Genomic DNA, 27,111 nt, shown 5'->3' with positions numbered 1-27,111 from the left:
GATAATGAGCTTTGCCCACCCCGCCCCTCTGTTCTGTGCGGACACCGTTTGTAACACAATAACACAATAACCATAATGCGTTGTTCATTATAAACATGGGATTATGAATTATATTGAGAACGTCGTACATAGAAAACATGCTGTAATGTACCCTGAGTGTAAAAATAGCCGCATTCATCATGAAGCGTGCAAGCGATTTGCAAAGATTAATATAAAGGTCAATAAAATGTTACACTCACTTCAGTGCTTCTGGAGGTGCAGCAGGAACACGAATAGTTGGTACTGATCCTTTTTTCAGGAGCAGCTTCTTAGCAAATAACCAGCTTTTTACTGACCCTCGTTTGTAAAGCAGTCTGGTGTGTGAAATGATTCGCGCAAACATGAAAGCATTGACGTTGATCGTGGGGAATATTCCATTCGAAAACAAACTCAGCCACTGTGTCTTCAGCTGTACGGATTTAGGAACATCAACATGACTGCTGTGTTCGTTATTGCACCGAAGAACAGAACACCACAATCGCTTAAACGCCATTCTACTCAGTGCTCCAGCTATCAACACTGAACGCGCCGGTCAGCGCGGGCTATGATTGACAGCTCGCTCACGAGGGCGGGTCTGTGTTGAAACGCTCCTGTCAATCAACCATCGTGGGAGGGGCGTCGATTTTGTGACGTCACAAAATCGAACAGCTTGATTTGAGATGGGAGGAAACATATAAGAAGATTTTTTAAAAACCACTGGATGGATTTTTATCATTTTATGATGGTTGTGTACAGGCACTGCCAACACACATTTCAGTACAATCAGCTTGTAAAAGTGCATGTACCATTATATGACCCCTTTAATAAAGTTATTGACCAAAAGGGTCAATATATATTGATTGGACAGTTTTGGAAACATTGCCTAAAACAAACATTAACTGTCATTAGATAATTACTATTAAGTCTTCATTACCATCTATTAATTAATGGGTCTACTTCTGTGTCAATTTAGAAAGTTACTTATTATAAACTTCCAATGGTTGTCGTTGGCACAAACCACCCCGAAAAGAATATCATAACTGGATGGATCAAGCTACAAACAATATAATAGCAGTTTTTAAAAAAACTATGTCAATATACTAAAACACTTTAAAGTTTGTGTTTAAATACAAAAACCTTTATCCAGCCCTTTTGGCTTCCTTTCCAGATTGCAGTCATCTGGTATGAATCAATTAAGTATGCCATTTTCACACATTTAATCGTTTTTTAAGATTGTGTAGATAACCATTCACAACCCATTTACAAAAAGAATCAAATTAAGGGCTATTGGATTGGTAAAACAAGGAACCAAAACACAAAAAAGGTAACCATACAAACATTGAGAATGCAACCCTACCTCACTTTCTAACCGTTTGCCTGGTGCCAGACCCATCAGGTTCTTGGTGTACAATTTTTTTGGAGCCCATTTTGCTCCACAGCACTTTCTTTCTGTTTCTTGCCCTCCCATATGTCATGTATCACTAAAAGAAGCACAATGATTACAAAGTAAAATTCAGAGCTATGGCACAGTGAAATATAACCAAACCACTTTTTACCTTGTTCTTCCGAATATGTTTACACAGGCTAGGTGTCTGGGGAGCAAGAGTGAGGAGTTGGTGGGCCTGGGTTCATTTGTGTTTGTGCCATTGTATTGTGAATTAAGTTAGTAGTGCTGGGATGAGGTGAGGAAAGAACCTTCAGACACTGACTGGTGTGGCTTATTGGGGCTGATAGATCCTTTGTGAAACTAAGAGAAGGAGGATTGGCAGGAGATGGAAGAGTTGCAGGGTGAGGAGGACTGACTGGAGGACTGAGAGGGGTTGATGGGATCCATTTTTTGGGGAATGTGAGACTCAGGCTCCATATACTTTATTAAGTGATCCACTTTGAATTTTTTTTTTTTTTTTTTGTCGAAACCACATCAACATTTTTTTTTGTTGATTTTAACCATTTTAAATTGACCAAGCATGTCTTTGTCCATTTTTCCACCCTTTCCTTTCTCCTTTCTCACATTCCTCACCAACACTTTATCCCCAGGCATGAAGTTGTCCTCCTGCCCTCTTTCCATCTTTCGCTTCCATACTTTCCTCTGACTCTTTGTGTTGTTCTGTTTTACAACATCCATTTTCTCCCTCCTATCGCTCAACCCCTCAGAGAGCAGCTCACTTGCAACCATGGCTTTCACCTTTCCATGACAGATGTCGTAAGACATTCACAATGATTATTCACATCTTTCAAGATCAAGTGTCATCATTACACATCACTAAACTCATAATCCTTTGGTACCTGACATGGAGACCGTGCCTCTCTCCCAAACATTAAATAATATGGGGAAAACTTTGTTGTTAGTTGTTTTTTTGTTCTTAGTGCGAACATTGTTGCATTTAGTTGCAGGTGCCATGTTGAAGGATTTTCCCTAATCATTTTTGGTTCTGGCTTCTGGACATTAACAATCAAAAAGACAATCATGAAATGTAATCATGAAAAAACTACTGAACATGTGCCTGTACATATGTAAATTGCCTTTGAATTGTGCCTTTCATTCTCTCAACAAGGCCATTTGACTGGGATGATAGGGAGAACACAGACTCCTGGTGATGGCCAGTCTCTCACACAGGCTAAAATTGATAAAAAAAAATAAAAATAAAAAACTTTTCAGATATTTCTTATGGTCATATTTATTTATTTTGACTTGATTTGTGTTGTTTTGAACCAACCTTGTTGACAAACTCTCTTCCCTGATCTATTAAAAGGTGCTTCGGTGCTCCAAATTTGAAAAAATAAAAATAATTCTAGGATGCACCCCATGACCCTTTTGTTTTGTTTTTAGAGAATAGGCTTCAGCCCACTTGGTAAAATTGTCCACCATGACACATATATATCGGTGGCCATTTTCAGTTGGAGTTAACTTGCCTATCAGTTCCATCCCAATTAATTCCAGTGTTTCTGTGACCTGAAATGAAAATCAATGTTTTAAACAATCAGGACTAAAGCTATTACGTATTAGAAGTTTGTTGTATTTGCATTTTAGTAGTAGTAGTATACTTTATTGTCCTCGAATGAAAATTTGTTGTGGACTACATGTTGCTGCATGGACATATAAAAGTCATAACACTTATTCAACTTATATATAGCATACTTAAAGGAATTCTTATACCGGTTTAGTTTGCACATTGAGACTCTGTATCTTCTACCAGAGGGAAGCAGTTCATACTATTAATACAAGAAGTGAGTTTGGTCCCCCAAAATGTTCTGTACCTGATTAAGAATGCAGCTCTCATATAAGTATTGAAGATTCAGATTAAAATATTCTTCTTGCCCAACAATTTTCAATACTGTCAACACCAGGTGTACTAATTTAGATTTAAGCTGGACAGTTATTTTCCCAAATCATTCCGTAACACCATATTTAATGATACTTTCTAAAACAGCTTTGTAAAACAGCATCATAATCTTCTTATTACCCCCACAAAGACGTAATCTGCATAAGAAGTATAGTCTCTGGTGTAGACGAGTGCAAACCCATTCAGTGTGTGTTTTCCAAGTAAGTGAGCTGTCTATATAAACACCCAAATACTTGTAAGTCTGCGTTTGAGTGATGTTTTGGTCATTTATAACCCCTTGACGATGGTCACCTATACATTTTGGGTCGAATATAATCTCCCCCGTTTTCTTTGTATTTATTATTAAATTATTGTTATCACACCAGTCAACAAACCTGCTTATTTCTGGCTGGTAGATGGTGCCAATATTATCATCTCCATAAAGAAAACTTAAAATGGCTGTGTCATCTGAATATTTAAAAATATAGTTTTGTGAATGCTTACTTGAACATTAATTTGTAAAAAGAATTGGTGAACTGACACAGCCTTGTGGAAAACCTGTGCTAATGTTCTTTTGTTGTAAAAGACAACTGTTTACTTTTACACTCTGAGTTCTATCAGTTAAGAAAGATAAATACCACCTTATGATAGATGGGTTTACACTCAGCTGCTCCATCTTTGTAATTAACAAGGGCGATTGAATAGTGTTAAAAGCAGAGCTAAAATCGATAAAAAGTAAACGAGCATAAGCTTTGTGAGCCTCTAAATGCTTCAGAATTAAGTAAGTTCCCCTCCCTTGTCTATAGGCAAACTGTAAAGGATCTAAATTGATAGAAATTGATAGCTTTTAACATAAACACAATGCACTTTTCAAAACATTTCATAACCACAGACGTTAACGCGATCGGTCTAAAATCATTATTATCTACGGGCTTAACTATCTTTGGAACCGGCATGATCACAGCCCTTTTCCAAAGGCTATGAACAATACCAGTATCCAAAGATTGTTGAAATATAGTCAGTTCATCTGCACATTGTTTAACAATGTAGGCTGAAATTCCATCAGGGCCTGCCAATTTCTTAGGACAAATATGTTTAAAATAGTAGTTGATCTGATTAGCATCAATCAGCAACTTTTCTTTATTAACACCAGAAGACGACTCCATATCGCTAATGCGATTCACAGGAATATGCCCGCACTTCTCAAATCTTAAGTAAAAATTGTTTAAATCATTGGCTTTCTGTAAATCATCAAGGGTAGATACAAATTTCCTTGAAGGCTGCATATGTGACCCTGGATCACAAAACCAGTCTTAAGTTGCACGGGTATATTTGTGGCAATAGCCAACAAAACATTGTATGGGTCAAAATTATTGATTTTTCTTTTATGTCAAAAATCATCAGGATATTAAGTAAAGATCATGATCCATGAAGATATTTTGTAAATATCCCACCTTAAATATATAAAAAATGCTTTTTTGTGAGTGGATGCAGCACAATCGCCAATAGAAATGGACAACTTTAAAGGAGATTTTCTCAATATTTCGATATTTTTCTGCACCCTCAGTTTCCAGATTTTCAAATAGTTGTATTTCAGCCAAATATTGTCATATCCTAACAAACCTAATATCAATGGAAAGATTATGTATTCAGCTTTCAGATGATGTATAAATCTCAATTTAGAAAAAATGACACATAAGACTGATTTTGTGGTCCAGGGTCACATATTAGTTATGGATTTCATAGAATCCCAAAGCTGTTTAGGGTTAGACAGATTCAGCTTGTTCTCCAGGAGTTATTTGTGTTTCCCTTTCAAGGGAACTCGAGCTACGTCGAGACGCGGTGGGAACGCCCTGCGTGATTGCGTCGTGAAGCACGTGTATAATCAGTCCAATGGAAAGACGAGACGTCATAGGTGGGTGACGTCATCGACCAGGAAACTATAAGGCAGCCCTGCTGACACAGATCGCGTTAGCTTCTGTGCCTTCAGCAAGCGATCTGTGTATTCTGTCCTTGTCATATTTATTGTTGTCTGTCAAGTTGCAATATATATATATTATGGCAAAAGAGAGCAAGCAAGCGTTGTGTTGTTCCCTGCCCACGTTATATCACAGGTGGGGACACACAATTCAGCTTTGTGTTGCTTGTTTGGGAGTGGAGCATGCCAACAGTCAGTTCTCGAGGGGGCTGACTGTGAGCATTGCGAGAAGCTGTCCGTGAGGACGCTCCGCTCCCGCCGGCCGTTCTTCGAGGAGGACGGTTCGGTGCACGCTCCCCGAGGCACGGGTCCCGCTGCTGCCGAGGCACGGCGTCAACGCGCATCTTGGGGATCGCGAATGGATCGAACAGCGTGGTTTGAAACGGGCCCCGCCCTATCTCTGCCTTCACCTGTTAGATCCAGTGCCTTATCTCGGGGAAAAGCACGCTCTGCGGTTTCTCCTCCCCGGGATGAGGCACTCATGCTGCGATTTCCAGTTCCGAGGAATTGGTATCGTTAGTGTTTTTGTTAAGAGAACAAAACAATTAATATATATATATATATATATATATATAAAGAATAAAGCAGATGTTTATGAGTTTTCAATAAATAAATAAGTCAGCTCATAACTCTGTTGAATAAAGAGGAGAAAAATAAAAAAAAATTAAAAGGAGGTTTTATCTAGTGCTGTTGCTAAGTTAAATATTACTGGCCAGCCGGTTATTATGAGAGTGAAAATATAAGGAAAACTCTATATCTCAGCCTCCTCGTCAGGGAATGCCGTTTTTTCCCTATCTCCACACTGAGGTGTCGAGATCGTGGAATAAACCGGTTTCTATTTATGTGTTTAATCCCCAAACTTCTACTATAGTAATGTTATGGGTATTAAGTATCATGGTATGACAGTGCCTCGAGTTTAAGAGACGCTTGTGAGCTATCTCTCTCCCGAGTCGGCGTCATCATAACCCCGACGTTACCCACCAGCCATCAAAAAAAAAAAAGGCAGCACTGGTGGGTAAAGTATATAAGGACACATATGAATGTGAGGATGTCAGCACTGACGCTATTCGAGAATTGCGTCGCGCAACAGATAACTATACCGGGCAGGGACGGTTTCGAGAAATCGTTTCTCCTCTGCGTCCTCTGGGGGGCGACTCTCTGAGGAAGGTCGCAGCGCTGCCAGTTCGGTTGTTTTCCTGCTGGTGGCCACAGAGTGATATATATATATATATAGTTTTTCTGATGTAAAGAAAAATAAAGATAAAATATGTCTTTTCTTCTGGACGCTCTGCTTTCAATAAAACGAAGAATAAATTATTCAGCGGCGTTCCAGAGGTTTCTTCCTCACCGATCTAATGTTCCTGAGACTGCTGGGCGGGAGCAGTCTCAGCCTACTAAAGCTCCTCGCAGCATAAATAAAATGCAGCAAAACAGAGCGTCGCCATTCGGGCTCATCCACAATCGAGGGGGACCTGGGTGGCGGTCGCAGTCTAGCCAGTTAGAGATATGCAAGATCTGAGGACTGTTTTATCTCTAAAATAGCTTGGATGAAGAAGCCCTGACACCGAGGCTGCAGGCTTCTGAGGGTGGTCCCCTCCGGGGTAGGGACGGTTTTGAGAAATCGTTTCTCCTCGGCGCCCTCTGGGGTGCGACTCTCTGAGGAGGGTCGCAACGCTGCCAGTTCGGTTTTCCTGCCGGTTCGCCGTTTCAGGACACCGAGGTGTCAGCGTCCCCAAACGATCCTCCGAGAAGGGTCGTAGAGCAGTCATTTCGGTTTCCCTGCCGGTTCGCCGTTTCAGGGCGCCGAGGTGCCTGCTTTTTTCCAGCGATCCTCCGAGGAGGGTCATAGGAACAAAGCTAGTTAGAGGGAGGCAAGATCTGAGGACTGTCGTTATCTCTATTAAAACTTAGACAAGAAGTCCTGACGCTGAAGCTATGAGGCTTCTCAAGGTTCCTCCGGGGCAGGGACGGTTTTGAGAAATCGTTTCTCCTCGGCACCCTCTGGGGTGCGACTCTCTGAGGAGGGTCGCAGCGCTGCCAGTTCGGTTGTTCCCTGCCGGTTCTCCGTTCAGGGCACCGAGGTGTCAGCGTCCCCATATGATCCTCCGAGGAGGGGCATAGAACAGTCAGTTCGGTTGTTCCCTGCCGGTTCGCCGCTTCAGGGCACCAAAGTGACTGTTAAACCAAATCCAGAGGCCAGTCTCGAGAGACTGGTTCTCCTAGTAGAATTTCTGGCAGCGTGGAAACTACTGCCATATATTTCTCAGTGGGTCCTGCACACTATACGTCCACCCAGATTTCTAGGGGTCCTCCCCACAGTGGTGGACCCTGAGCAGGCTCTGGTTATGGAGCAGGAAGTACTGATACTTCTGCAAAAGGAGCTATAGAAGGGGTTCCTCCTCCCAGCAGACAGTCAGGGTTTTACAGCCGTTACTTCATTGTTCCGAAAGAGGGTGAGGGGTTGCGTCCTATTCTAGACCTGCGTCAATTAAACAGCAGGTTTCAGATTCTCAAGTTCAAAGTATGCTTACGCTAATATGATTGTGTAACAGATTCAGTCCGAGGACTGGTTTGTCACAATAGACTTGAAGGACGCGTACTTCCATGTATCTATCCATCCTCATCATAGGAAGTTCCTGAGGTTTGCTTTCGGGGCGAAGCATACCAGTATTGGGTTCTTCCCTTCGGCCTAGGTTTATCACCCCGCATCTTTACAAAATGCGTGGATGCAGCTCTGGCTCCTCTGAGACTCCAGGGCATTCGCGTATTAAATTATCTCGACGATTGGTTGATTTTAGCTCAGTCCGAGCAGTTGGCAGTTCGGCATCGAGATGTCGTTCTGTCTCACATAAAGAGGTTGGGGTTGTGGCTCAACGCCAAGAAGAGTGTGCTCCTCCCAGCTCAGAGGACCACTTTTCTGGGTGTTTTATGGGATTCAACAATAATGCAAGCACGTCTGTCTCCTGCACGTATTTCTGCGATTCTCACAGCCGTAAAGGGGGTAAAACTAGGCCAGTCACTCACTGTGAAACAGTTTCAGAGACTGTTGGGGCTCATGGCAGCTGCGTCCAACGTAATCACTTTTGGCCTTTTGTACATGAGACCTTTGCAGTGGTGGCTCAGGATCAAGGGGTTTTCTCCGAGGGGAAATCCATTTCGCACGATCAAGGTCACGCGGCGATGCCTTCGTGCCTTGGTCATGTGGAAGAAACCTTGGTTCCTCGCCCAGGGCCCAGTGCTGGGGGCTTCTTGTCGATGCGTAACGCTTTCGACGGATGCTTCCCTCACGGGATGGGGGGCGGTCATGAGTGGCCGCTCGGCGAAAGGTCTTTTGCAGGACCATCAACGTTCTTGGCACATAAATCGGCTAGAAATGATGGCGGTATTTCGAGCTCTCAAATACTTCCTGCCAGACCTGAGAGGTCACCATGTGCTTGTCCTTCCGGACAACACACTGATGGTCTCGTATATCAGAGCAGATATCCTGTTGAGGCAGGGGCTGAGGCCCGGGGAATGGAGACTTAACCCTGAGGTGGTGGAGCTCCTTTGGGAGAACTTCGGTCAAAACTCAAGTCTATCTTTCGCATCGTTTTATACAACGCATTGCCCTATGTGGTTCTCCCTGACACATCCAGCTCTGCTTGAACTGGATGCAACGTATTAGGTGTGGTTGAGGCTACACCTGTACGCATTTCCCGATATCTTTGCTCCCGGGAGTTACTCTCATCCGGAGTTATGGATACTATGGGCTCGGCCTCTGAGGGGGCCCAGCTCATAGATTCAGGTCTCTCGACTGAGGTCGTGGAGACCATACTCCAGTCTAGAGCTCCCTCCACGAGAAGACTGAATATCTGAATCTTGCTATCTGCCCTATGGTACAGTACTTGATTTCTGCAATGAATGTTTCTTTGCTGGGTTATCTCTGAGGAGAGATTCTTATTTCGTCTTCTCCGTGGTACATGAGGCTGAGGCCTGCACGTACTTGGATTTGCACCTGGTATGGTGATAGTCTTTCTTCACCCCTTGTCGGGTTGTATTCCTAGGTCCCTACTAAATTTGCGGGTCATTTGTGCTGCAGGCCTTCTGTCCTCCACCTCCAGATCAGGAAAAACTTAACCCTCTGGAGTCTGAGCGTTTTTTTGGGCCCTGGGGGTGTTCTGACATGCTCTGACATTTGTGCTTTTTTCAGTTGCTTATAAACATATTAATGGCAAAGGTGTAAATTCACTCTATATAGCACAAACAGGACTACAATAATATGTGAGCCACATGTATGTACATGTTTTCATTTTTGAGAGAATAATGTTTATGCGTGGTTATCGAAAAAACTAAAAATTAAAATTTTTGAAATAAGGCCACAAAACACATACTAAATATGTGGCAATAAGACTTTTGACTTATGGATGTCGTCGCCTATAGTTTTTTCTTCAAAATTATGTGAAAATAGTCTTGCTTTATCGTTCACATAAAACCATACATTGATTTAAATTGATGTAAAACAGGTTTTGCTTGGAAAGCCAATATGCGAGGGGGCGTGAACGAGGAGTGGTTTACACCTTAGAATACACCCACTCTGCATAATTAGCCATTCACTCAGGTGTGACACTGACTGAGCCACAATGCAAGGACAAAATATATATTTAGAAGAAGACTTATATTGACCATTTAAGATTTTGCTTACATCTATCTTGTATGTTTTGCTATTTTATTAAAACGGTTACAATTACAACAATAATTACAATTTCAACAATATTTCAAGTGTACTCTTTCTTTGTAAAAAAAAATGATTATAGGCCCTACATTTTATCTATGTATTCATTAGTTTGAATATAACCAACATTGGAACAGCTAACATCTTAGTTGATGACTTTATTTTTGACAAAAATAGTATTTTATATATAGAAATGGCTAAACAAAAGCTTATTTGATGTGGCAGTATATTCTACAGTAAAAACTGTACCCAAATCTGGTCAACAAAATGTTGTCTTTCATATTTCGTCTGACTGTAACGTTGTTTTCATGAAATATTAGGGCATATTGTTAATTTGCAGTTTAATACGTTGCTTATACAAATAGCCTACATTTTATTTCAACATTCAGTCGATGTTTACTTATCTCAGTATAGCAATACAGTTTGCTAAAACATCATCATTCATTCACACACGCGATTTAAATTTAACTGTCTTTGCCAGCTGTGGTAAACAGCGCGCATTCATGCCGTTTATTCATTCATAAACAGAAACCCACGTGAAGAAATTCACGTGAGAAGGAAAAAACTTACTTGTATTCCTCAGCTCGCTCCTCGATATACCCGCACTTCTGAGGGACATTTTCCATTAGTATTATTCCTCAGAGCGCTGCAAGACGGTGTAAACAATGATCTAAATAAACTTGTGTGTTTTCTCGAGCTGATGTGGGGCGTTCACAGGATTGCCTCAGTCATTTGCGTTTGAATAGCGCGCGCTCTCCGTGGGCGGGGCCGATTATAACGTAATGAGATGAGATGAGCTCGACTGGAATCGCTCTCTTTTAATACAGATTTCACAAGATGAGAATAATTGTTTTTTTATATAAATTACTTCATTTAAAAGAAGAGAATTCAATCTTCATGCCTGTGTGTCTCTATGTCTGTTTGACTGAGTATTCGCTGAGTTATTGTTAATTTTCGGACGCGTTTCAGAATGGACTACACTGGCAGAGAGAAGGCAGAACTCGCTTCGTGTTTATTTTTCTTTATTTGGCAAAAAGCACAACACTTTGTTTTTATTGTGAGTATACACAAAAATAATACACATTTAACAGAATCGATTGATGTATGAAACTCCTATGGAAAATCAAAGTCAACTGAGTATTTATGAGTTTCTTTTACACTAATAAAAAAAAAGCGAGCTGGTATCGCCGGCGATACCGTAGACCTCAGGGGGTTAATCTGTTATGCCCTGCCTGGGCTTTGGATGCTTATGTCCACAGAGCTGCCCTGTGGCGTATATATAAGAGCAGTTATTTGTCTGCTTCGGGTTACCTAAGATAGGTTGCCCTGCATCTAAACAGATAATGAGCAAGTGAGTAGTTGAGGCTATCTCACTTGCTTATGAAGCGGCCGGACAGCCTTCACCTTTGGCTGTCCCGGCCCATTCTACCAGGAGTATGGCTGCCTCTAAGGCTTCATTATCAGGAGTTTCACTCTATGACATCTGTAATGCGGCAGGCAGGTCCTCACCGCATACATTTGTTAGATTTTATGACTTGGACCTAGGCTCCACTCCAGGGTCTAGGGTGCTTGTTTCCTAGTATGCGCATGGTCTTCATACAGAACAGGCATTTGTCATAGGGCGTCGTGGGTATAGGGTTCCCACCGCGTCTCGACGCAGCTCGAGTTCCCTTGAAAGGGAACGTCTCAGGTTACGTATGTAACCCTGGTTCCCTGAGAGGGAACGAGACGCTGCGTCGCCTTGCCATACTCCCTGCATGCCTGTGATCGACTTGCTTCGGCTTTTCAGAAGCTAACGCGATCTGTGTCAGCAGGCCTGCCTTATAGTTTCCTGGTCGATGACGTCACCCGCCTATGACGTCTCGTCTTTCCATTGGACTGATTATACACGTGCTTTACGACGCAATCACGCAAGGCGTTCCCACCGCGTCTCGACGCAGCGTCTCGTTCCCTCTCAGGGAACCAGGGTTACATACGTAACCTGAAACGTTCTTCCTGGCCTCTCTCAATAGTCCATTCAATTCCTTCTGAGCCAAACTTACTGCGAGACGATCTTAATTACGAAAAGCCAGTTTTTTCTATTAATACAGTCTTTCATTTCCTTAGTTATGTAGGGCTTGTTCATAGCGTAAGTGAGCACCTCCTTTTTGGGTACCACATTATCAGTGCAAAATTTTATGTAATCTGTAGTTACCACGGTAGTTTCATCAATATCATCGCTTTGAAAAACTTCCCAATCGGTGCAGAGGAAACAACCTTTCAAAGATTCAACACTGTCCTTCAACCACACATTTACGCTTTTAATCACAGGTTTGGACTTGAATACTGTCTCTTATGACGTCCACGGTGTTTGCCGCTTTGCCCGACGGGAGGACATACTCAACACAAATCAAAATATTCCCAGACTCTCTAGGAAGATAAAAAGGTCTCAAGCTTAAACATAAAAGTTCGATGTCCGGATTACATACCGTAGATTTAACTGTCGTATGGCTACACTAGCGGTCATTTACAAACACACAGATGCCACCGCCTCTGCTCTTCCCAGAGGTGACAGATCTATCTGCCCGAATAGGAGAAAAGCCTAGTACCTCTATCAACGAACTGGGCATCTCTGGGCGAAGCCAAGTTTCAGTAAGCACCAGAAGACCTGCCTCCCGATACTCAAAGTAGGCTCTAGCTTTGATGCGTAGTTCTTCTATCTTTTGTTGTAACGATCTGACGTTGCTCAGGATTATTGCAGGTATAACCGAGGTCTGCATCCTCGTCGTCAAAGACGCCGTCTGACACCACCTCTGTGCCCTCTTTTCCACCGGCGTCTGCTTTCCACCTTCCGTGCTCTCAAGCAGTCCGGAAGGTCCACAGGTATATTGTAATCAGCAGAACGGTACAGAAGCAGATCCTCTCTTGTGTATGTTAGTGTTGGGTCATTGCTCCTAGGCGCCGTTGTGTGTGAGTAACAAACTGACGCCAGGTGCACGATAAACAACCCATTAAAGAGCCATGTGATTATCGCCATTTCATCGACTTGCTTTAAACTTGAAAAAATGTCAAAACAAGTATCCTGTCCTCTCAACGCATTAAGAATGTCAGCAACAGCATGAGTCCGTGTCGCCAGCAGTGCAGCGCCACCGGAAGTGTCATCAATGTGTAATCACGCATTTTAATACATACAACTACTCTACAACAGTCTTCTTCTCCTTTATTGATTTTTTCCTAGCCTGACACTGAGGACACTGAGCTATCTGAAAGAGAGGTGGGTCATGACCATTTTAATTGAGTTAGTGTAGTAAAAAAAAAAAAAAATGATATTTTTAACAATTAACTTATGCACTTTCTGATGTCCTGTTTCATTCCAGGTCAGTAAAATCAAAGAATTATGGCATTGTGAGTTTCCTCAACTCCACAATGTCCACCAAGAGGGCCTGTGTGGAATTCCACAAAGACCTTGTGCGCCTCCTTGGGTGAAAAGACAACTTTAGCTAAATGCTGACTCTTGTCCTTTTTTCTCCTGCAGATGTAATGCAGCTCTCCATCAAATGTAATCATGTTAAATGAATAAATAAAGGTCAGAGTTGCATTACCTTTTTTATGGTGAGACCAACTTAATACACCATTACCCTTCATTGTGAAATTTTCACATCTTCTCTTTATGTAATAGCGCTCCTTTCTTGTAGCCTGACTACGTCAGACTTCGTACTTCCACTCAATTTCAGTTCGCTTCTGTACTCAGTCTGATATAGCGACCTATCTCTCAGTTTTCCTCCGGCCTCAAAACAGCCGGCCAATCAACGAACAGAGGGCGGGCTGAGAGCCGTGACGTAGACGCTGATTGTACCGTAGATGCGTAGATTTACTTCACATAATCTGCAAAAGTCGTTCACAGCCATGTTCACTCCGGTATTTCGCTCGATGGTTTTGTTTTCGCATCATACATGTGTTTACAGTGGAAGTTCGATGTGGCTGAGCCGGCTCATAACACACGTCATAACGTTATGTGATTGGCTTACGGGTAACCAATGATTTTAAACTTCAGACAAGCAGTTTGCTGAACTGTTACTGACCTTGGATTGTTTATACTGACTTCTGATTCTTCTGCTGCCTGTCTCGACCCAGATTGTTCATTGGACTGTGATTCCTGCCGCCTGCCTCGACCCTTGCCTGTTATCTGTTTCTGCTTTGAGATTATCTTCATTGTTCTGACTGCCCCTGATTTACCCTGCCTGTTGATTATTCTAATAAAGCTGCATTTGGATCTCCTCTTTGAGTCTCGGAGCAGTTTCGTAACACATGCATACTGAGTTTTTTACACGGTTAAAGAGTTGGATTCCCATGCTAAACATGGACAAAGTTTCAAAAATTAAGTTGTACGTTTGATGGAGTATTTCTGTGCCAAAAATACTACTACCGGTTTGTCACAAGTATGGGCGTGTGTGACGTCAGATGCGGCGGAATTTCCTTATACGGGTCCTAAGGGCACTTCTCCCGGAAGGGCGCGTGCGCACCCGTAGACCAGAGCGAGAGAGCGAAAGCAGTACGCCCATCAAAGCGCTGTGCTCGGCTTTAGGGAAGTCATCGGCTGCGCTGCAGTCAAAGGACTTAAAGAAATAAACAATGTCACCAAAGAAGTGTGTTTTTGGTTGCCAGGGCAAGACAACCCTGCACAGATTCCCAAATAACCCAGCGTTAAGGGACCAGTGGATGGAGTTTGTGGATGGAGTTGTGCAAGTGTTCTTGTTTGTTCCCTGCATTTCGACGATGATTGTTTTATAAACAAGGCCCAGTTCGACGCCGGATTTGCACATCGTCTAATGCTTAGGATGGAGCAGTCCCAACAATAAAGGTTCACGGTCGTGCGTTGGAACCGCAGGCGGTGAGTAAAACTGCTTCAAATGTCTGTGTGTTGTTAGCTATCGGCGCGTAATCACGGCTCGTGATTCTTTAGCTCCGCCCACACGGCACACCTCCAGCAGCTCCTTTTTTCCGGAAAGACTCGGTACAGCCTATCTTTCTTTTATAAATATAATAAAACTAAAGACTTTTTGGAGATATGAAGGATGCAATACTACTCTATAGGTATTCAAGATTAACATGAGATTGACTGAAACTGAGTGTCAGTTTTCAATCGGCTCTTAAAACTTATTTATTCTGTCTGGCTTTTAGTTAAGTCGCTTTTGATTGATTTTATATAATCTATTAAATGGATTGTATCGGGTGTAATGTGTCTATAATTGTATTTTGCCTTGTCTATTTCGATGCTTTTTATTTGCACATTGTAGTTCTGTACAGCACTTTGGTGCAACTCTGTTGTTTTTAAATGTGCTATAGAAATAAAATTTGACTTGACTTGACTATGTCACCTTGAAAATGAAAACGTCATAAATGTGACAACTCACATGAGTTGTGGGAAAATGCTGTTTTGTGTTGCAAGACATTAGATTCACGACATAACTGAGCATAGTGTACAATACAAAGACAATATTACTATCCAAGCATTTATCAAATTCACTTCATTTAAATTATTATATGATTCTAAGAAGATGCAGTATTACATACAGAATTGTTCTCTTTTGCTATTTTAATCTTTTGGAAAAAAATAAAACTTGTAATCTGATTTTGTAATTCAGCCAATACAAAAGGTTGATTTCAGATCATTAAAAAAATCCAGGATGAAACTTCTTAACCAGAATGAACATTCCTAGAGTTCATTGGCATAGTCACACACCTTAGCTGTGTCCCAATGTGAAGGCTGCATCCTTCGAAGGACGCAGACTTCGAAGCACGCAGCCTACGTGGCCTTCGAAGGAGGCTACAAATGTAGCCTTCATTGGATATCTAATTGAGCCACCAGGTGTCCCCAATTACCGCCTTTTAAACGGTGCGAGAGGAGAGCTGCCATCCTACATGACATTTGTGAAATTTCAAATTGCAATTGAAACGAGTAAATATGGAGCCAGAATTGCTCATTTTTATTTTTATTTTTTATATGTTACTGGAGGAGATGGTGGGGATTCATCGCCGGCGCCGCCGGGTGATGTATCTCAGGCTTTGCCAAGACCATGGGCAGGTACATTTATCTGGTTTGCTGGTCCTTAATTGACGGATTACACTTTTAAATGTAGCTAATTATTGGTTCAACTTACTTGAATAATCTAATGATACATATGAAAATACAAAATACACAAAATGGTTTGAATGTTGACTTAAAATCTTACCAAGATTAAATTTTATATAGTTTATTCTCTTGACCATGGTGAACATATTTTGACAGGTTTTTAAACCCTGTTTTGTTTTTACACAGTTTAAACAAAAAAAAAAAAAAATTAGGATACACATTACTGCAAATAATCATTTGCAGCTGTCACAGTTGCTAGGCAACAATACCTCCATAAGTTAGTTAGCAACAATTTGTTAATAATGTGATGGTGGACTGTAAGGAACTACATTTGTTAAGCATTCACATACAAATGTAAAGTACTGAAGTACTTTTTTCCCCTCACAGGACAGCAATACTACAAAAAACATGGTCGTTTAGTTAAACTACCCAACAGTAGGCTATATAAAGTACTTTAAATGTAACAACCTTCAACCTATTCAGAAGTAAAATGCAACATAGCAGTAATATTGATGCAAAACCATATATATATATATATATATTGTAGCGACAATGGGTATGAACCAAACGCAGACTAATCTTCTTCCAGAAGATTAATTCAAACTTTCCACTTCCTGCCGAACAAAGAGGAAGATTTGGTCAGGACTTTTCCATCCTCATCCATCTTGTCACAGGATCCAGGCGCCAACCGGTCTGGCTATTTAAAAGAGCCCCCAGCACTAACACATAACTGGTCAAATGCTAGCTTTGTTGCCAAATTACTGATTGGTTAAGAGAAAGACAGAGACCAAGGTCTGACACAAGAGTCCTCACATTCCAGATTCAACTTAGAAAACCGAAAGCCATGAATCATTCACAGTCTCCAGGAAGTCTGCGGACCAACGACTTTTATTGGTCAACTTCGATAGTTTGCAAGACGGATCGATACCAGCAGATGTTGTTTTCCCCCACAACATTCCTGACCCCTTCCCCCTTTAAGACCTCTGAACGAACAAACAGAGTCCGTTTCTCTCTAAACCAGAAAACTTGAGATTTTTCCTACAGTATACATAATACTCATTCAAGAAGAATTTTCAATGGACTTACAATCAAACATCATGCAACTACATAACTCTATTTTGTGTCTGCAACTTATATGTGTGTTTAATAGGCTTAGATACCATATAACTCATGTAATGTTATAACTGTTAGATGTTTGAATGAAAGTGTGTTGTGTTTCATATCAGTATGATCCTATGCTCTTGATTCAAAAGATGGCTTGATTGAAATCTGTGTAAAATGTTTCATATTCTTATAATACTGATCATGTCTAAACTGTGGCATCTGTTCTCTCTGTTAGCAAGAAAACCCCCCAGATAAGATAATTTACGATCAGAACTGAAAAGAACGCCACCTCCTAAAGTTAGCCAGTGTCTAATTGGCCAGAACTCATCCTTGGAGGTTGGACAACTTTGAGTTTAAAATCTTAGACCCAAAACTCTCTCTGCTCTCTAACTCGGCTCGTTCAAAATGTTCTGATAGAGAAGAGCTCTGCTCTCTCTGCTCTCTGCTCTCTATCTCTGGGTTCACCCCCAAGAAACGCTTTGCTACCACTCTCAAGAGAGATGGGCAGAAAAAGGATGCAGATCTCAATCAGACGAGTAACCATGTAAACGCAGAGACAAAGAACCCAAATTAAGATCAGAAGAACGGGTTCAACAGTTTTATTCAAGCCATCTTACTACTCTCGTCTAAGCTGTCTTTTCTTTTCTAAGTTTTCCTTTATTTTCCGTTGTGAGTCTCGGTTCTAAGTTAAGTTTTGCGACAAGATTTCGAGCCACGTGTATTCTGCAAAGCCAGCTTCAAACAAAGACTTTCATTCCGCCAGCACACCACGTGACTGGCCGCCCCAGACCCAGGCACAACGGACCGGGAAAACCCCTTTCACGCAATACAAGGGAATCCCCAAAAGCAAAGACAAGCAAGTATTTCCAGACTAAGAGCTGAACTGGTGTATGGAGACAAATTGAATAACCTGTCTAAGAAACGATAGAAGGGTTAAATTAATGATTTAAGGTTCGTTCCAGGTCATGCCTTATAAGTGCAGAAACTTGTGATTTCATCATCTCACTCTTAAACTCACTCTTAAAACTTAATCTTTCCTTACTCTTTTTCCTTCTGCAACTCGTATGAATGTGTGTGTGTGTGTGTGTGTTTGTGTTAGATATTAGCTTTTATGTTAGTATATAATCAATAAAGTATTGTTTGTATTTGAACAAAGAGATTACTTGTGTTAATTTGCTTAATACATTTTATTGTCTTGAACTTCGATCTAAGCTACCGATGCTTTTACCCGTGATTATTTCTTAATTTATTGTTAGCTGGGGATTAATTCTTTCTTGGCCAGGAAGATATTATATTTCCTAGAGTTAATAACTGTTTATGCTTTCTGTTCATGGGATGAACTGATAGACTAATCATACAATTGATTCTGCTACAGTAAATTCTGAAAATAATTAAAAATAATTAAAATATAAATTATTGATCATAATCCGTTATGAATAATAATTAATTATATTTATTCGTGGGCGTATAAACGCTGCTATATATATATATATATATATATATATGGTTTTGCATCAATATTACTGCTATGTTGCATTTTACTTCTTTACTTTTACTCTTTTACTTTTTACTCTTACTCTTGATGCAGAGTATGCAAAATAACACATTTACTTAAAGGGTAACTAAACCCTAAACAAACTTTTTTTAGTTAATGATCTGTAAGAATGAGGCTTTATTAGTGCTGTTCATTGATTCAAGTAACTTTTTTGACATTTGGGTATAAAGTGTTTTAATTCTACAATATATGGTGTAAAAACGTCTGAGTGCTGCCCTCTTCAGGTTGAACGGTGGCTATTGCAGTTGAATTTTCCTATTGGATGTTTGCGGTACTACGTGACGTAAGCGGTACTACGTGACGTAAGCAGGTTCCAGCTCACCACGCCCTTGGTACGAGCTCACCACGCCCTTGGCAGTATAAAAACCATCTTGTTTCATCAAAACCACTGTAGCGAGTCAGGAGTTTGAATTGCGAGTATTGAAAACGATCAGGATAGAGTATTTTTTTTAGCATCTATTTAGCATAGCATTTATATAGTTATTTAGATTATTTCGTGTAGCCTAGGTAGTTAATTAGCATAGTTGTTAGTGTAGTATTGTTAGAAGCATAGTTTAGTTAGTATAGCATAAGTATTGCATCAGTTAGGATAGCTTCAAGTTAGCGTAGATTTATCTGGATTTAGTACAGTGGTCAGGAGGGTACGTAGGTGTAGTGTTGCTGGTTGCAACAGCACTGCTGGACTGCATAGCTTTCCAGCAGATTTGGAAATTAGGCGACAGTGGTTGCATGCACTTGGCCTGGAAGACCGCGAGTTCCCGCCTAGAGCTCAAGTGTGCAACCTGCATTTTACGCGGGATTGCTTCTCCAACGCAATAGAGGTGGAAATGGGCTTCTCCACACAGCTCGCGCTGAGAAGCGACGCAGTGCCAAACGCTGCTCTTCCTGCATGGACTCCACCACCGCAGCCGCGTCTTGAGGTGAGTGATCATATATATTTTAATCACAATTTATGGTTAGGCTAAAGTTAATCCTCTGGGGTCGACAAACGCGCCGGTGCATTCTGCTGGATTTTTTCACATAGCGGCAAAATATGAATATGCCTACAGAAAGCGCGCGCTATTGACATCAACTCGATAAAACTTATCAGATGCATGTACTTTACGTCGTCTTGCGACCCTGTGAGGAATAAAAATAGCATAATAGTAATAATAATCCTGTTGAAAATTACCTCAGAAGTTTGTGAGTTAATTAACTAATAGTATGTATAAACATTTTAAAATCTCTAAAATGACTGAATATAAGACTGTAATTGTAAACCATAAAACATAATTTATTTATTTTTTTAGCCTACTATGACCAGAGAAATTGGGTGCCAGACTGAACCAGTCAGCCCCAGATCTGCAGGTGTGCAGGCTAACATGAAGCCAATGAGGAGAAGCAAAGGTGATTTCGTATACTATGGAGCTTTTGAATGTTTCACCATATAGTCAAGATTATATAATTTAGTTTTGTACTGTCGCTGCTTATTGATAACAAATCTATTTTTAATTTGTGCAGCCACCCAGGCCAGAATGCCTAACAGGAGTGTGTCGTGTGACACTGGCACACTGATGGAGCCTTTCACAGAGTGTCCCGGGGCAACCTCTACACCAATAAAGAGGAAAAGATGTGAGGTGTCCACTGATGACTCCAGCTACCATCAAGATGGAAGTGAGAGCTCCATGAACTGTACAAGGTAATGCGTTTAGTCCCGTTAGGTTTTTCAATTAGGCTATATTTGAATGTTCTAATTTAGCTATTACTTGTTTTTAAATACTTTTGATTGATTGTCATTAAGTTATTTCTAATACATACACATTACATAACCACATTATTATTATTTATGCTTTTATTTTAAAAAAAAATTCTTTTACATAGAGTCTCTAATGAAGTATTACCCCACAAAGTGACTAAGTACATTGTTTATGAAGATAAACTGCTGGAGCTTTTTAGAAGATGCCCTGTCTGCACCCGGAGTTTGGCTGTTTCACAAACAACCATTGGGACACTTCTCCGTGTCAAACAGCACTGTGCTTACTGTGAGTACTCCAGTGATTGGTCGAGCCAGCCAATGGTAAACAATATACCAGCGGGAAACCTACAGCTCTGTGCAGCTGTTCTGTTCACTGGCTCATCGTTTTGCCAGATATCGAAGGTGAGAGATAATAACATAGTGCTGTCATATTTGCACGTCACACTTCAGGTTATTATATGAAGATGTATTTTTTTTCTTTTAGTTCTTGGATGCCTTCAAAATCCAGGGGATCTCTGAGCCGTGCTTCCACAAGCATCAGGCCAAGCTCCTTATCCCAACCATAAACTGGCAGTGGAAGATTGAGCAGGATGATGCTATTGAAAATGCCATTGCTGATGGGGCTGTGACTCTTGGTGGGGACATGAGAGCTGATTCACCTGGTAATAAATAACTCATTAATTATATGTGTGTGTGTAATATATATATATATATATATGAATGACTGCTGTCAGGCTTTGTTGACGTTGGCTTTGTGCAAATAACACAATTGTAGGACATTCAGCAAAATATGGAAGCTACACCATGATGGACCTCAAAGCCAATAGGGTCATAGACATCCAACTAGTCCAGGTAAACAACTACACAATGAAAACATTTTGTTATGTGAATTACTATATACTGTGCACTGATCTAAAGTATTTGTTTGTTTTTGCAGAGCAATGAAGTTGGAAATAGCCAACGGATGGAGAAGGAGGGATTTGAAAGAAGCCTGTCTCTTCTGGAGGAAAGAGGTGTTGTGGTCCAGTCTTTGGTGACTGACCGTCACACAGGGGTACAGAAATTTATGAGGGAGCAAAAAAAGGACATTAGACACTACTTCGACCCTTGGCATATGGGAAAAGGTTAGTATTTTGAATAGAACAAAAACAGTACCAGTATTTCTAACAAAAATGTTTTCAGTTAAAGTGGTAGACAATTATACGGGGAGATTGTACAAAGTGAACTTTTTAAGATGCCCCAAAAAGGTTAATTTATCACAAATTTATTTTTATCATATAGCCTATACTGAATGTTAGTCCACCACCTTGGTCTATAAAGTGCTGCGGGAAACACTGATTACAGTAATTGTTTTTATTATTCTTTGTGTTCAGGGCTTGGTAAAAAAATGGATGCCCTTAGTAAGGGTAAGGGACTGCAGGACGTGGGGCTGTGGAGAAAGAGTGTGGTCAATCACCTTTATTGGTCTGCGACCACATCAAAATCTGGGGAGGAGGTAGTGGCCAAGTGGAGCTCTGTAGCAAACCACATTCAGAACATCCACTGCCACGAAAACGCCCTGTTTCCTTCTTGTCTCCATGAGCCTCTGGTTGGTGATCAGACAAGACACTGGCTCAAACCAAGTAAGTACAGATAAGCTATAATGCTAATGTATTTTATTTTGTAGTCACGTCACTCTCTAGATTTATATTGAACTATCTCCAACATCTCCATTGCAACAAGTCTAAATCTAAGTTAATCTAAATTATAAAACAGTATTGAGAAATATATTGTGTTAATGTGATAGAATTTAAAGCTTTCCGGCCACACTGTCATCAACTGTTGTATTAAGAACTTTAATATTTTGTTTAGGCACAGCAGCATGTGAAAAATTCACAGCAATTTTGTTGTCACCACGTCTTCTTAAAGACATGCACAAAATCAGTCCAGAATACCACACCTCTGGAATCGAGTGTTTCCACAGCCTCATTCTGAAGTTCTCAGCCAAAAATGTGGTGTTCTCCTTCAAAGGAATGTTGTGCAGGTAAACAAGATAATGGATTACACTTTTAGTGTTGCTTACTAAATACACTACAATTTTGTAACCTGTAAAAAACGCATTTGTAACTTATTATATTTATCTTAAGTCATGTTAGAGATTGTTTCATTATAATATTGATTAATGTATTTTTTTCATCTCAGACTACAGCTTGCTGCGATGCATTATAATGAAAATGCAGGCAGATCACAGGCAGCCACTGCAGCTGGTGATCTGCGATACTCAATCGTTTTCCCAAAATTTAAGCATGGAGAATTCACAGTGAGAGCTCTGAAGAGCAATCCTACCACAGGTAACTTATACTTGTCAGAGTTGTCTCAGAAAAATATATAATGTATATTATAATAATTCTCTTTCTGAAGGCTACATTGACAAATTAATGGAGCTGCTGTTCCACCATGTGGTGGAAGACCCTCAGCCATACCTGGACTTCTCTGGACAAATGGCTGTCCCAGAAAAACTGTGTGCTCAGTTTATTCGGCCTGACAAAGAGGAGGCAGTGAGCAGACACAGGTCAAGGTTCTTTAAAAACACATGAGGTTATACCCACTCTGCCAGCTTGGACACACCTGTCTGTCATCTACAACATACAAGAAAAATGGTTTGCACTTTTATTATTTATTTTTTTTGGTGGTAGTCCAGTGTGTAAGCGCTACTGATTCAAATTTAGACTAAAGAGGGCAGAAATAGGTTGGTACATATTCATTTTGAGTTTTGTAGCTGATGTTTTTTTTAAATTGTGTAGTGTGTAACTCCAGTTAAAAATGCTTCTTTATAATTCATTTTTATTTTATTTTTATATTATAAAAAATATATATAAAAAAAATATTCAAAAATGCAGTGGGGGAAGGAAACCTCTGTATGGTCCTTCTTCAGGAAACTCTTCCCTGATCCGTGTCACAGCGCATGAAGGTATGACCACCCGAACATGTTGGCCAAGGTACCCCCAACACCACCTAACGACATTGCGATACGCAAGGTGTCTATAAGCGCTGAAAGACAGGTGGTGCACGTATGTTGAAGTGTAGGATAAAAAATTTGTAATAAATTATTTCATTATTTTTATATACACTTATTTTTTATATTTATTTATATAAAATTTAACCTTTCTTTCTGGAACTAACCTGTTTATAACTGTCTCTTCCATCTCACCATATAACTGGACGTAAGTGCCATATACAGCTTGTAACACATAGGGGTTTAGTGCTACTGGCTCAAAGCCTGGATGTGCTGTTATACAGCCCACTCCACCAATCTGGTCACACCTGTGTACTACCTACAACATGATAATGTTTATTACTACTTTGTTAGGATGATTTATTTAATATTTGGTATGTGGAGGTTGTGTGTTTTTGTGTGTGTTTTTTCAGGGTTCGTACAAGCTGCTTAAAATGCTTGGAAGTACTTGAATTTGACTTGAAATGTATGATTTATGAAATGGAACTTAAATTATTGAAAGACAATATATGTGAAATTAGTGTTTCATTTTATTGATAAAGCAATCTTTTCACACAAAATTATATCTTTATCAGATAGGCTGAAGCTTTAGAACCATTTTGCATGGCTATGAGTGTGATATTGTTCATAAATATCCAAGTATATGATACAGCTTTCATTCTTCAGGTAAATCATATTCATGAGGTGGAAAATCTGTTTGAATGCGATATCTTTGTCATAGTAACCTTTCAATGGTTAAAGTTTCCACAGTCATTGCATCTGCTGCACTTTTTTTTTTTTTTTGTACCTTATTTTATTTTTGTTTACCTATTTATCTGTATGAACCCTGGTTTTGTGTTATAGTACTTATTAAACGAATTAACTGGACTTAACACTCTGGTCTTGTCATATTTCATAGCTATACCTTGGGTATCTCCCTACAACAGACATTCTCTACCAGGGACAGTGAGCTGCAGTGCCCACAGGTGCACCTGTTGAGACAATCATTTGTAATTGTAGAGGGAGACTTGAAATATCTGTTTTTCGCTTAATTATTAACACTAAATCATACCAAAATTAACCTAAATGCATGGGTTTTAAATTTTTTGATAGTTCCGTTAGCATTTGCTATGAGCATTAGCCTAATTTAGCCATAATGCTAATGTTTTACCACTCAGACACTGGCCCCATTCTCCCTTGCGCGGCTGCTTCGCTAGCATCGTCGGATGCCGATCGCGATGCGGGAGTTAAGACCGCAGTTTGAGCCAGCGGCTCGAATTGATAAGGCTCTGGTCCTGGTCCTGTGTCCTCAGACAATTCACCCTCCTCCACTTCAGGTGAAGGTGGGGGAGAAAAGTCCTCTACTTCAAATGACAGCTCTGTTGCAAAGCTACTTGCGTCACTCCAGTCATTCTCCATTTTAGAGTCTGACAGCAGCTGTCAATTAATCCGTTACTGCGGGTCTCAGGTGCACGCCCCCCCGCTCAGCCCCGCCCTCGGTTCGTCCCCTCTATCTCCGCTGGGGTCTGCCCACTTTTCTAGCATTTTTCAAATATTGTCAGTGGGTGGAGTCAGGCTTTGACCAGGGGTTTAGTTACCCTTTAAGTAAGGTTTTAAATATGACTAGAAGTTTTTCCCCAATGTGGTACACAATTTCTCTTTTCCTTCTTTCCCTAATTAAGACCAGACCCCTGTACTGCAGAATAAACCTGGACGTTCCAGTGCTGGACAGGTTTTTTAATGAGATGGAAGACACTCGACCTGATTTTCGGCTGAGCAGGGAGGCCCTGAGAGTGCTGCTGGACCTGTTGAGAAATGACCGGCAACACGAATGGGGTTCCACAATAGAGACCCTGGTATTTCTTTTCTGGCTCGCGTGTGGTACATCATACAGGGTCGTCTCCAGAGCATTTGATATGCCTCGTTCCACTGTCCACCGCATTGTCCACCGGGTCGCTGAGGAGGTGGTGGCCATTCGCCACCAAGTCATTCACCTCCCAAACACCCCAGAAGACCTGGAGGCAGTTTTCCGTGGGTTTGCAGGGCTGGCAAGACACCGGGCTTTCTTGAAAGCTGCAGGAGCAATCGACGGCTGCCATGTCCGCATCAAGCCTCCAAGCGGTCCTGATGGTCAATGCTACAGGAACAGGAAACTGTTCCCGTCCATCATCCTCCAGGCTGTTTGTGACCATCAGGGCCGCTTCATTGACACCTACGTGGGCTGGCCCGGGTCAGTGCATGGCGCACGAGTGCTCCGCCACAGCCCACTGTTCAGGAGGTCAGTGTACCCTCCTCCAGGGCAATTCATCCTCGCAGACGGCGGGTACCCATGTCTCCAACACCCACTTCCCCTCATCACTCCCTACAAGAGGCCAGTACGGGGTGTGGGAGCCCAGCGCTTTAATGTTCATCATTCCAAGGCACGCTCCATTTGATGAAGACCAGGTTCAGGGCCATCTTCCTGCAAGCGCTGGAGGTGCACCACACCTTTGTACCTCACGTAAGTGAATTAAAAATACATTTTAAAAATACTGCAAAATAATAAACGCAATCTGTTAAAAAATATTAATTTATTCCTTAATTCCATTTCAGGTCATAACAGCCTGTGCCATCCTCCATAACATCTGCCTTGGGGTTGGTGACATCATGGCCCCTGAGGATGAGCATGAGGAGGATGATGCAGAGGATGAGGGGGAGCACGGTTTGGAGACGGTCAGTGGTGCTCCGTGGCGTGACCAGCTGTCTGCAGAGGTGTCTGCCCTGGAGGAGGTGCTAATTGACCACGACTATTTGTAACAGGCAAGTAAGAGAATTGTAAAGTTACAATGCATAAGGAAAAAAGTTGAGTTTATTTTTTACTTTTCCCTCTTTCTGAAAATATCTCAGTGAGATGGCAGCCGTTGATTGAGTCAGCCCTGCAAACCTGTTGATATACAATGCAGTGGACAGTGGAAATATGCACTCAAACACTCTGGAGACCATCCCAGATGATGTCCCACCAGCAGGAGGCCTTACCAGGGTCTCTATTTTGGAGCACATCCCAGTCCAGCAGCACCATAAGGGTCTCCCTGCTCAGCTGAAAGTGTACATAATTTTTTTTTTTTTTTTTGATCTGATTTATGTACCATTAATTTGAATTGTTTTCCTGTTGTTGTAAATATTTGTAAAAAGTACTTGAAATCATTTTAATTTTACATGCTAAAAAAAAACATGTATACAAGTCAAGAACAATTGTTTTAGTTCCAAATGTATTTTTTTAAAATTCCATATGTAAAACGTATTACAAAAATAAACAATGTACAAAAATTGCCTTGCCTCATTTACAAATAACTTAAATTCCATATAGGTTTTAACTCAACACAAACAGTGTACAGAAATTACTTTGTTTCATGTAAAAATAAGTGACAAAAAACATAAATACTTAAATTGCTTAACTAATTAAAAATTATTTTTTTTCTACCATTCTCTCAAGGAGAGAAAACAGTCTGTCCATTCTCTCCCTGCTCTCTTGTGCTCTCCTCTCCTCCGTTTCCCTCTGAAATCGCATGTCCTCCCTCATTAGCTCATTGAGCTCGTCGCTGCCTCTTTTTCGGGCTGCTGA

At 41.0% G+C, this 27,111-nt stretch overlaps 1 protein-coding gene and 1 long non-coding RNA gene across 2 annotated transcripts in view; one reads left to right on the top strand and one right to left on the bottom strand.

The window, feature by feature from the left end:
- Positions 1-740: 740 nt before the first annotated feature.
- Positions 741-27,111, bottom strand: part of LOC309501867 — a 166,198-nt gene continuing 139,827 nt past the window's right edge. Inside the window, exon 2 of the long non-coding RNA XR_014207015.1 lies at positions 741-837. This is a non-coding gene — a long non-coding RNA (uncharacterized lncRNA). The remainder of the gene's footprint in view (positions 838-27,111) is intronic.
- Positions 18,863-25,126, top strand: LOC309501758 (uncharacterized protein). Its single transcript, XM_082174005.1, has 11 exons — positions 18,863-19,721; positions 20,091-20,187; positions 20,302-20,479; positions 20,662-20,938; positions 21,021-21,198; positions 21,312-21,388; positions 21,474-21,660; positions 21,910-22,158; positions 22,388-22,559; positions 22,718-22,866; positions 22,937-25,126. Exons 1-11 carry the CDS (start codon positions 19,629-19,631, stop codon positions 23,110-23,112), a joined length of 1,833 nt encoding a protein of 610 aa, XP_082030131.1. The 5' UTR covers positions 18,863-19,628; the 3' UTR covers positions 23,113-25,126.

This window comes from Leuciscus leuciscus (genome assembly GCF_965113295.1).
Source record: "Leuciscus leuciscus genome assembly, chromosome: 6".
In the NCBI taxonomy this organism is placed as follows: Eukaryota; Metazoa; Chordata; class Actinopteri; order Cypriniformes; family Leuciscidae; genus Leuciscus; species Leuciscus leuciscus.
Note: the sequence above shows the minus strand (reverse complement) of the source record. Positions and strands in the feature narration are given on the sequence as shown.